The 11,325-nt window shown below is 33.6% G+C and overlaps 1 protein-coding gene across 4 annotated transcripts; it reads right to left on the minus strand.

Moving 5' to 3' along the window:
- Positions 1-961: 961 nt before the first annotated feature.
- On the minus strand, positions 962-11,035 carry LOC121984415 (superoxide dismutase [Cu-Zn] 2-like). 4 transcript variants are annotated; one of them, XM_042537335.1, is made up of 8 exons: positions 10,723-11,035; positions 10,530-10,631; positions 3,956-4,063; positions 3,861-3,892; positions 3,699-3,774; positions 1,857-1,924; positions 1,537-1,590; positions 962-1,221 (listed from the first exon to the last, which is right to left on the minus strand). In XM_042537335.1, exons 1-8 carry the CDS (start codon positions 10,814-10,816, stop codon positions 1,216-1,218), a joined length of 540 nt encoding a protein of 179 aa, XP_042393269.1. In that variant the 5' UTR covers positions 10,817-11,035; the 3' UTR covers positions 962-1,215. The 4 variants fall into 4 exon arrangements, with proteins under 4 accessions (XP_042393269.1, XP_042393270.1, XP_042393271.1 ...); XM_042537336.1 differs by having other exon boundaries at positions 3,956-4,051; positions 10,723-11,014; XM_042537337.1 differs by lacking the exon at positions 1,857-1,924 and having other exon boundaries at positions 10,723-11,014.
- Positions 11,036-11,325: the final 290 nt, after the last annotated feature.

The raw sequence follows: 11,325 nt of genomic DNA on the forward strand, positions 1-11,325 counted from the left end.
TTTCGCGAAGACAAGATTACATTAGTCGAAAAAATAATCGATTAACATTAAAATTTAAACGATTATGAATCCCATCATGAGTTTAGGCAGAATCGATTAAGAAAATTTTTTAATCAATTCACATTGATTCTGGTCGATATTTTAGACTCAATTGTTCCATCATACAGCGACGATTTTCATCTTTCTTTTTGTTCTTCATAGAAATACGAAAAATTCGAAAAACAAATCTATCATAAATTTTTTCTTAGATAATTTTCGATGATAAAAACTCATATTATAGTAAAAAAATTTAATCTAGCATACATACAATAAATCGACAAAAGAATTTAAACTTTATTACCAATGCAAACGACAAAATAAAACCTGGCTCTAATACCAATTGATAGTTCTTGTAAAACCTAACCGGTTTTACAACCGCATGAATTCTAGACAATCAAATAAAAATTCAAATAGGAAAAATAAAAACATATGAGTATGGATCTACATTTCACCGAGAACATGATATAAAAAAATAAATACATAAACAAATATGATAAGGAACCTAATTGAAAAGTCATCCTTGTCTTTAACGTCGTCCAGAAATAATCCCGATTAAAGAAAATACAATGGAAAGAAAAAGGTCTTTCAAGAGACTTAGGGATGACAGGGCCGAAAAATTTTAAGTCAATGGAGAACCAAAAACTCTGTCAAGATTTAAAACCCCTAAATCCTTGGAGATCAATCCTATATATAATGGACATTTATTATCAATTCATATATGATAATATATGCGGGACAATAGAGGTTCTGCTTATATAAAATCTACATCGAATAACTGAAACCCAATAAACCTAAGTTAGATTACTTAGATAACTTTAATGAGTTCAATTTGTACTCATACGCACAACATACAATTAAGTCTATCAATTAGACATAATAACCAACAATATTATCTATTGTGGGAATGTTAAGGGACCATATGTGAACAATAATATCATGATTGAAAAGCTAATATGTGTCATATCCACTTTTGTTAAGTGATAAGTGACTTCAACAAATATTCAATTCCAAAATGAATCCAAGAGCATGAGTTCTTACACTAGTTTCCCGTATTAACATGTACAGGATAGCCAGAGGACGTTTGATTGTTCCAAATACAACCGAGATACATTAACTAGTATTATCAGATGCCATCTCCAAGTATAGTCACTGCTCAAACTGATGACTGGAGGCCAATTATTCCTGGAGAGAATTGAAGAAAAAAAAGTCAGATTTCATAGAGATAACAGAGGCTGTTTCACCAAATCAAGTCACGTCCTCATGGTCATCATGATTTTTACCATGTCACACCTCAATCATATTTTTGCAAATCAATTGAAATTAGGTTGGGGAAGAAAATTGAAAATCAAGAGTAATTTAAGAAAAAAAAAATAAGGCAGAGGTGTAATATGGTAAATGATCAACATTGAGGCATGATCAGTCAAAAGATAATATAAGGGATGTGATTTTGCAAAATGTCAAATAGAAAAGAGCAGCAAATCGAGAACAGATTATTACCGCATCCAATTCTTGCACCTGCATTACCAGTAGTTTTACTAAGTTCATGACCTCCTGCAAAATTCGATAAATTTCAGTCCACCACATGCATTCCACATTAGAAAGAACACTAGTAATAGTAATTGCAGTGGCTATGTTGGATCGGTCGCCTACTTACATATCTCAGATATCACTAGCTAAGCTTAAAATGCTATTCATAAATTCTCCACACTAGGCACAAATCTCACTCTTATCATTGTATGCGGGGGATCCAGGATTTTTAGTATGGGGAGGCCACATACTAAATGACAAATAATTATTCTACATTATAGAAATCATACAGTCAGGGCAGTGTTAGGTGCCGACGAGCAAGCGGATAGAGCCGATGATGAAGCCAAGATGGTAGCGTCTGTAAACAACAACCTCCCATGACCATCTATCTCAACTTTTATAAAAAAAAATGAAATGGAACTTTTAAATAAATAATAAAAGGTTTCAAAATATATAAATAAATTTCAAAAATATAAAAATTTTAATTAATCAAATAAATTAAAATTAAAAGCTCAACAATATCTAAATAAATTAAACTCAAATCAAACTAAACTAAAACAGAAATCAAATTAAATTTGGACACCTGTTTGAACGGCCTAATTATTTTTATATTTATTTGATTTAATCTAATTATTTTATTAAATAAATTTAAATAAGTTTGAGTTGGCTTAACTCATTTTCCGGGCTAATTAGAGTTTACTCACAACTGTTTATCACGTTTACAAACCTACCTTCACTTGGATTCCTCCACTGCCTTGTCCAACCATGAGACTATTAAGAAGAGATTATGTTCCCAAGAATTGACTCCTAGCTTGCCGGCACTGTGTGAGCCAGGCAAAGCTCTTCGCGATCCAGAACATGGCCTGAGTCCCCGTCATCCGTCGTCGGATCTAGCATCTTAGAGCTTGGGGTTTACACACCTCATCTATCTCAGCAACAAGATCACGACCAAAACTACATATCCCTTCAATTTCAACCGTGTAAAATTGAAGGGAGATTCGCTGATGGTTGTCGACAACTGCGTGGTAGATCCGTCGATGCTCTGCTTGGTCTAGGTGAATAAACTACGACACTGCGCAGCAAATCCATTGTATGGTAGCTAAAGGTGGAATCAGCCATTCCAGTGGCCCCATACGATCGGCCCCACGACCATCTGTAAAGAGGTAAATCGGGAAGCTATAGTTGGCTAATATGGGGAGAGTTTTTTTTCTTGTCTTTGCCGAGATTCTAACCCTTGTTCTATAGTAGCAACTCTACCCTGCACTAGTCAACTCAACCCTGCCCCGGGGCACTGTTTACTATAACCTCTAGAAGCAAACCAGATTCAGATATATCAGCTTACAACCAATGGAGTAGATTCTGATGCAACTGAAGCCTGATTTTTCATAGACTTTTAATAACTAGTTTAGTCCATTTGCAGGGCATCCTACATTTCATTATCTACTACCTCTGAATCCATGAAACATACACATATATTACCTCCATCTCGTTGATGGTTTCTTTAGCACATCAAATTCAGTGACTGATGAAAATCTGTATCCGTATGTTAATCGGTGCTGGCTACAACTTCTGAATCTCTGTAATTCAATCATGATTGGCAAAAATGAATGTGATTTCTGTACTAAATATTCGGATCAGTACAGAGATCTAATTGTTTAATTGGGCAATCATGTTGGACGACCAAACTCCGTTGGTAGTCAATAGTGTTGAATTCACTGAGCAACTACTTCTACCCATTTTTTTTTATGTAATCGAGGTATCCAGCTGTTACGCTACTTCTACCCATTAACATTAGGAAGGAAAAGTTTTCAAGAAATTGCTGACAGAAGCAAGAGAATGCAATCAATGAACATATTCACCCAATTTTACAAGATAATGAAGAAAGAACAAGCGAACAACCACATGCAGAATAATATCATTTTCCAGAAGAAAAATTGTCCAATTTCTCAGCAAGTGCAGAATGTGTACTTTTAAAGTCACTAATATGAGCCTAGTGATATTAGCTCCATGAGAAATCAACTGAAATGCAAATGGAAAGCATAAAATAAAACAGACTATATGATACATCTTAAGAGTGAACAAATTATAATATTCGCATGTAGACATAGCATCACTGTAGATATTGTCAATACCTCGGCCTAAGTCATCAGGATCAGCATGGACAACCACTGCCCTTCCCAATACCGAGTTTGGTCCACTTAATGGAATCTTCAAAATGTAAGAAAAAATAGAAAAAATTATCGGAATGCTAGAGGTTATCAAACCAGATAAAAAAGTAATATGCGATACTAAACCTGTAGATCTTTAACATATACTTCGGCTATTCCTGCAAGCAATACAGAATGTCACTAATGCTATATATAAGATATGATGACTTGAAGATATTAACCATCTTGGTTAGCCACAATGTTTCCCAGGTCACCCGCATGTCGTTCCCAATCACTTGGAGCCCCGTGAGACTTGTTCAGTGGATTGAAATGCGGACCTGCATGAAAAGCTGAAATAATTTCTTTGTTGTATAACAGTTTCCATTAAGGAGAATTCCTGTGGACTAGATAGCTATGATGCTTTTATTCATACATCCAAACAGATGATCAGAACAAAGTCATAATGCAAACTTAATTATAAGTTTTAAATAAACCTCAACTAATCTTGTTGATCTACAAAGTAGTTATTTGGGAAAAAATCAAAAGGGTGCCTCTTTTTGAATCGTCAAAGTTGGCTTTTTTTTTTTATCATTAAAAGAGTGCCCCACCAAATGGTTTCTGTTAAGTTTATCCCAACCCATTCAGCCCAAAAAAAAAAACTGACCGACCCTCTCCAACCTAGGTCGTCGCCCAAACTTGCAAGCGTCCTACCTAAACAGTACTATAATCCCGCTAAAGTAGCAACTTTTCTCTAATCCTACGCTAAGCTACAAATATCATTTTGTCTCCTGATCATCAGTGGGCTTCACCTCTTTCTTCTCTAATCTAGACTGATATTCTTCATGTATTTGTGTTTTTTTTTCTTTTCCATTTCATGTATTGGTCTTGAGTTGTCTGTCATTCATGTAGAAGTAGCAATACTAAAATAAGTATCAATTTTGGAGGCTCATGACTCTCACTAATTTTTTTTTTAAAAAAAAGTTTTTAAAGTGTATTCAGAAATTTTGATTAAAATTATTACATAGACCTATGCTAGTCAATTTACAAATAATTTCTCAGTTGTACTCCTTGGATCCTCCTGAGTAATTTTATGCCTTCATTTTTCAAGTTTAACACCCCTTTAGGTTATGCCTTTATTTTTCAATTTTAAGCCATTTAGGTCTATATAGTAATTTTAGCTACAATTATTTCATGAACCTTCCTAGTCAATTTTAACCAGTTTAGGTTTCTGTAGTAATTCTAGCCAAAAATTGTTTCATGAACCTACCTGGTCAAATTATATAAGAGAGCACTACATTTTGTGCTCTTTTGAACCTCTTGATTCATTCACGCCTTAATTTTTTAATTTTAGGTAGTTTAAATTCATGTTGCAGTTTTGGCCAAAATTGCTTACATGGATTTAAACAACTCAAAATTCATAAATAAGCATTCTCATGTGCTTCTTGGAATCTCTTAAATCCTTTTACGCCTTTATTTTTCAATTTTGGGCATGTTAGGTGCATGGGGCAAATTTAACTAAAATTGTTAGACCGTTCACATTTCACCGGTGAGCCCTCGGTTATATTCCTTAAAGCCTTTGGAGTCATCCTATACCCTTAGTTTTGTTACTAGAGTTCTAAAAGAATATGTAGCAATTTTAGCCAAAAGCTAATGGACAACCTACCCAATTTTTTAAAAAATGTTATGTTTGTTATATTTTGTGAACATTCCAGAGTCATTATATGCATGGTCTTAAATGTCCACCCATGTCAGTTGGTATGGACGGAATTTACCGTTTCGCCCGTCGACCAGCACAACCACAATCACAAGACGTCATAGGGGAGCCACAACCTCGCGACGTGTCACGAGGTCGCAACGACCAATTTTTTAATAAATAAATAAAATTATCCTTTTTTATTTTTCTTTTTCTAATTTTTCCTTTCTTTTTTTTTTAATTTTTCTCCATTTTCGTATTGTTTTATTTTTCCCATCAAAAATTATTTTCCTTTTTTTTCCCATTCATCTAAAATTAATTTTTTTTCATTCATGCTTCCACAAGGTAAATAATAAAAAAAACCACTTTCAAGATGGAGAATACAAATTATTAGAAAAAGATAAAAGTAATATAATATAATTTTTAATCTTATAAAATATAATATTATTAATTAATTAAATTATTTTTATATAAATTTAACTTAATTTTAAATTGATCATAATAAATCCAAACTAAATCCAATTTAAACCCACTTGATCATGACATTTTACTTGATGAACTTTAATTAATTCTAAATTAAGTTTTACTCAATAAGGATCAAATATTTCATGAGATAATATCAAATTTAACTCAAAAATAAACATCTATAGTAATCAAATATTAATATTTTTAATTACTATAATTTATATTTAAAAAAGTACTGAAATCATCTCGGTACGACAAGATACGATACCGAAACTGTATCGTTCTAGTCATAAAACAAAACTCCGGCACGACTCAAATTTTAAACCTTCATTCTATGTCTTTGTTTTATAATTTTAACTAGTTTATGTCTACATAACAATTTTGGCTAGTATGACTTATGATTTTTCTTCAATCATTTAGTCACTTTAAAGGCATAAGTGGGCTCCAATGACCTCTATTTAAAAAATGTGAGGAAAATACTCATTAACAATTTAGGTCAATGCTGATATATGGTCATTTCTTAGTCGTTTATCATTTGGTCACTTTAAATGGAAAAGCGGGCTCTAATGATCTTTGATTCAAAATGTGAGACAATTAATCATGTGACAATTTTAGCCAAAGTTGCTATATGGTCATTTCTCAATCATTTGTCGTTTGTCATTTGGTTACTTTGAAAGCAAGGGTGCACTCCAATGCTCTCCTCAAGTATATCTATCTATTCGAATTCAAAATTTAAGGGGCAAACATCTATGTAATAGTTTCAGCCAAATTATTACATGGTCATTTTGTTTTGCTACTTTAAAAGTATGAGTGAACGCTAATAGCCTCCTTAAGTGCATTTGTCAATTTACATTCAAAATTTGAAAAGCTCCATGTAGTAATTTTGGCCGAATTGCAACATATCCATATTTGAGTTGTTTGGTGAAGCAATCACGTTTTTCATTTTGCTATGCATTACAATTAAAATGTCTCCATCCATCTAACAATCTAACGGTTGTTATTATTGTTGTCCTATATATTTCAAGGACTCACTAATTTCTACAACATTCTTATCATATCTTGATAATCTTGAGTAAGATGCTGAATGGTTTTTGTTGTTTATCCTCAAGGCAAACCACAATAATAGAAATGGTTAGTCAGCCACAATAATAGAATGAGATAGATTGTGGACAAATTTCACCTCATTAATTTGATCTCAGCAATACATATTTGGTACAACAAGGAAATTGCTTATTGTTGAGAATTAAAAATTATATTAACTTAAAAAACTTGTCTAATACATGGGAAGCTTAACTCCTTTTTAAAGATTGATACAAACTTTTAAAAACAAATTCATCTAAAATAAACTACACACAAATCATGTTTCCCACACTCCTCCTTAAGTTAGTGAATATATGTTTATCATTCCATACCATACTTTAAAACACTGACTTACTCAACACTTTAGTAAGTAAATTTGTAAGTTGTCCATGTGTAGACGCGTATGGGGCACAAATCAACTTAAGAATGTTATCAATTTCAATGTACTTTGCTCAATCATATTGTACTAGATTGCAGGTTATATTAATTGCAGACTTATTATCAAAATAAAATCTCATTAGACCATTCCACTTATCTTCAGGTCTTCTAAGATCATCTTTAACCATAACCAAAGTAGTTCACACACCTTGAGCAATTGCTCAAAATCTACGTCTGACCTGACATATCATTATTTTTCAGGTGTTTAGTCACTTTGAAAGGATAAGGAGACTCCAATGGCCTCTTATTCAAAATGGGAGGAAAATACGTGTAATAATTTTGGTCAAAACTATTATATGGCCATTTCTCAATTATTTAGTCACTTTGAAAATATGAGTAAACTCCAATAGCCTCCTTAAGTGCATTTGTCTATTTATATGCAAAATTTGAAAAATTCAAGGTAATAATGTTGACTGAAATTGCTATATATCTATATTAGCGTTGTTAGGTGAAACAATCATGTTTTTCATTTTGCTATGCATTACAAGTAAAATGTCTCTATCTAAAGTCGTTATTGTTGTCCTATATATTTTAGGGACTCACTAATTTATACATAAATCTTATCATAGCTTGATAGTCTTGAGCATGATGATATGATAGTCTTAAGCTTGATGATTTTTGTTATTCATCCTCAAGGCAAGCCACAATGACAGAAATGGTTAGTCGACCACAACAATAGAGTGAGACAAATTGTGGGTAAATTTTAATTTGTCAATTTGATCTCAATAATACATATTGGGACAATGAGGAAATAGCTTATGAGGTTGTGGAGGAGGAGGATAATGAGAATGAGGATGAGTTGTCGAGCAGAATAAACAAATGGTTTATGAGAATATAGAGGATCACTCAAACCCTATCAATTCTACTGCATCTAATGTAGGTAGAGTAAGTCTTAAGTTGAATCTAATGTAGGTAGAGTAAGTCTTGAGTTGAATGATTTCACATTTAACACGGGCAATTTCATATTAGATACATTACATGAAGATGTTAAAGATGAGGATACCTGGTTGAAAAAAAAAATCTGAAGTTGGTAAAGTAACGTAATACGCCATTATTGATTTCTATGAATATCATACCACCATACCATCATGGTTCTATCATCCTACTGCATGTTGATTATTATTCACCATATAAAAGTTTAAAAAAGGATCCAGAGAATTATGTAATTTCTCAAGGTTTTGAGATAAAGCACATGGAGGTTAGAAGTTATAAAATTATAGCAAAAAGTGATTACGCTTATAGATCGTCTTTAGGTTATGTGAAGGGAGATAAATTACGCGGTCAACTTATAGCCGATCGCCAAGTAGCTAGGGGGTGGGAGGAGTTTTTTTTCCTGAGAGCATGCGTCTGCTGGGAATTGATCCTTGTACCATTGTAGTAAATCTGTCACCCTCTAGCCAACTGGGCACCCTATGGGGATGATTAGAAGCTGTAAAATTTTGTCAAAAAGTGAAATCCGTCATCCTGATGGCCTCCCACGATTGCCCCACACCATTGGGAGGAAGTAAATTAGGAAACTAAAGTTAGTCATCACATGGAAGGGTAATTCTTTGGTCTTTACCGGGATTCAATCCATGCTTAATTCTGTAAACCTACCATGTGATTACCAATTCAGCTATGCTCTAAAATGAACTATATCATCATGGTTCTATCATCCTACTACATGCTGATTATTATTCATCATATAGAAGTTTTAAAAAGGCTATAGAGAATTATGTAATTTCTTGAGGTTTTGAGATAAAAAAAAACATGGCGATTATAAGCTATAAAATGAAGTTAAGTTGTGCGAATAAAAATTATCAATGGCACATCATTGCACAAGGACTGCGAAAAATTTGCATTATTATATTTGATGACAAGCACACTTGTACAAAACTATAAGAAAGTGGTTAGGCCAAAAACAACGTACTAGCCCATGGGTTGTTGATGAGATTCAAGAACAATTAATGTCAAATGAAAAAGTTTACTTTAAGAATTTGCTCCAAGGCTGATTATAAGAGACATTTAGAAAAGCTTTAGAGTCACAATATTATATTAGAAAGCATTGCAAGCCAAACATGTTCATGGCAATTAGAGGTATATACGTCAATGATAATGAAATAATAGTGCATAAATGCTCAATACTAGATGGGCATTTCCAGCAAGTGTTCTAGGTTTTGGGAGCAAGTATTTGTGTATTTATGCATTTCCTTCAGCTTGTTATTAGGGTAGATACATGCCACTTGAGAGGAAGTTTTGATGATGACCACAAGAATTGACGGGGCAAATAAATTCTTTCCTATAACATTAGCAATGCCATAGATAGAGAGTAGACTTTCTTGGCAATTGTTCTAGTCTCAATATTCATATAATTGGAAAGTGATCAATCTCAATTATATGTGATTGTAATCTAGACATTGGACATTGGAAATTGGAAATTATACTCTGGAAATCATGAAAGAGATCTCCTAAGGCACACCACGGTTATTATCTTGTGCATTCAGCGAAGAATTTGGTGCCTAATTATCTTGGCCACAAGAGCTATTTGTAACCTTTAGTCAACCAAAGAGTCAATTTTGTCGACCAAAACACCATCAGATTAATTTTAGACTCCATTTACATTATATTGCTCTTGTTTTATCTAACTTTTGATTGAGTTGTGATTTTTACAAGAATTTAATGACCTGTCTATTCACCTCCCTCTTGCCGGTCTTCTCAATCTTATAAATAAGCACTCTCTTCTCACCTAATATGATATAGCCCTATCAACATCATTGTAATTCATAGGCAACAGTACCTTCAGGAAAATCTTTTCAGATACAAGACTAGTAACACTATATTATTATAATAAGGAAATGATCCAAGATATTTGATATTTGAACTAAGAAAAGGTTTCAACAAAACAAACTCACCCAAATTCTACTTGACATTTTCCTTCTAGCTTGGATATCTTAAAGTATTTTCATATTCTCACAAAACTAGTTGTAAGAAAATGCATTAACTGTCATCTCCTAGCCAATCTTGTAACTGAAGTGAAACAACCAATTACTTATATTGGATGAAGAAACCTTAAAGGTACAATTCATTAAATTCTCTCAAAATCGAAATACATGAGCCAAAACACTAATTGCAAATGAATACAGCGCTGGGGCGGGGTTTACCAGTAGAGTTGCAGCCGTTGGTGGTGTCGCCAAAAGAGTGGATGTGGAATCCATGTAGGCCGGGCGTAAGTCCTGTGATTCTTCCCCTCACATGAGTATACCCTACACCAAGTAGTAACCACATCAAGAGGAGGAGTAGGCAGCGACTCGAGGGTTGTGATAAATTCAATTTTTTTCAAGCTCAATGAAGGACCAGTGAAGGCATCTTGGATGAATAGCAGAGAACCGCCGACGCCGTCGCCGGTGATGATCGCCACACCCTTCAGATTACCTCCTCCGGCTGCCATAGCTCTGGTCACGACCCACGCACCGCCATCGCGTCTCTTATTTATTTATTTATTTTGTTTGGACGAGAAAAATGATGGGAGATGGATTGAAACCGGATCTGGTTTCCCGCACCTTATTTATCCGCAACGTGCTGATCTGACCCGATTAGAAAATCCAGCAGGATGACAATTTACTCAGAATTTCATGGAGAAACGATCCGAATGAGGAAAGATAGGATGTTAATTTACTCCGAATTTGATGAAGAATCAATCCTAGAGAATATGAAGGGATTTTTTTAAATAATCAGATAATTGAACATAGATATTTAAATAATTAGGTATGGAGAAGAGTCTAGTCAAATTCTATCCATATCCATATCCATATTCATATCCGATTGAATTATATATATAAATTATTTAATTTACTTAGATAATCAACTCCAAGGGTTTACTCCTCACTCATAGTTAAATTATGAAACCTCCTTCTTAGAGGTGGAGAAGGCTCGTACGATCTCAAATACAAGAATATA

This window comes from Zingiber officinale, chromosome 5B (genome assembly GCF_018446385.1).
Source record: "Zingiber officinale cultivar Zhangliang chromosome 5B, Zo_v1.1, whole genome shotgun sequence".
In the NCBI taxonomy this organism is placed as follows: Eukaryota; Viridiplantae; Streptophyta; class Magnoliopsida; order Zingiberales; family Zingiberaceae; genus Zingiber; species Zingiber officinale.

Excerpts from the sequence above, each read along its gene's own strand:
- LOC121984415 (XM_042537335.1), bottom strand. The coding sequence starts at position 10,816 with ATGGCAGCCGGAGGAGGTAATCTGAAGGGTGTGGCGATCATCACCGGC. Across the intron at positions 3,775-3,860 it reads TATATGTTAAAGATCTACAG|ATTCCATTAAGTGGACCAAA; the intron begins GTTTAGTATCGC and ends TACATTTTGAAG. Across the intron at positions 1,925-3,698 it reads TCCTGATGACTTAGGCCGAG|ACGCTACCATCTTGGCTTCA; the intron begins GTATTGACAATA and ends TGTTGTTTACAG.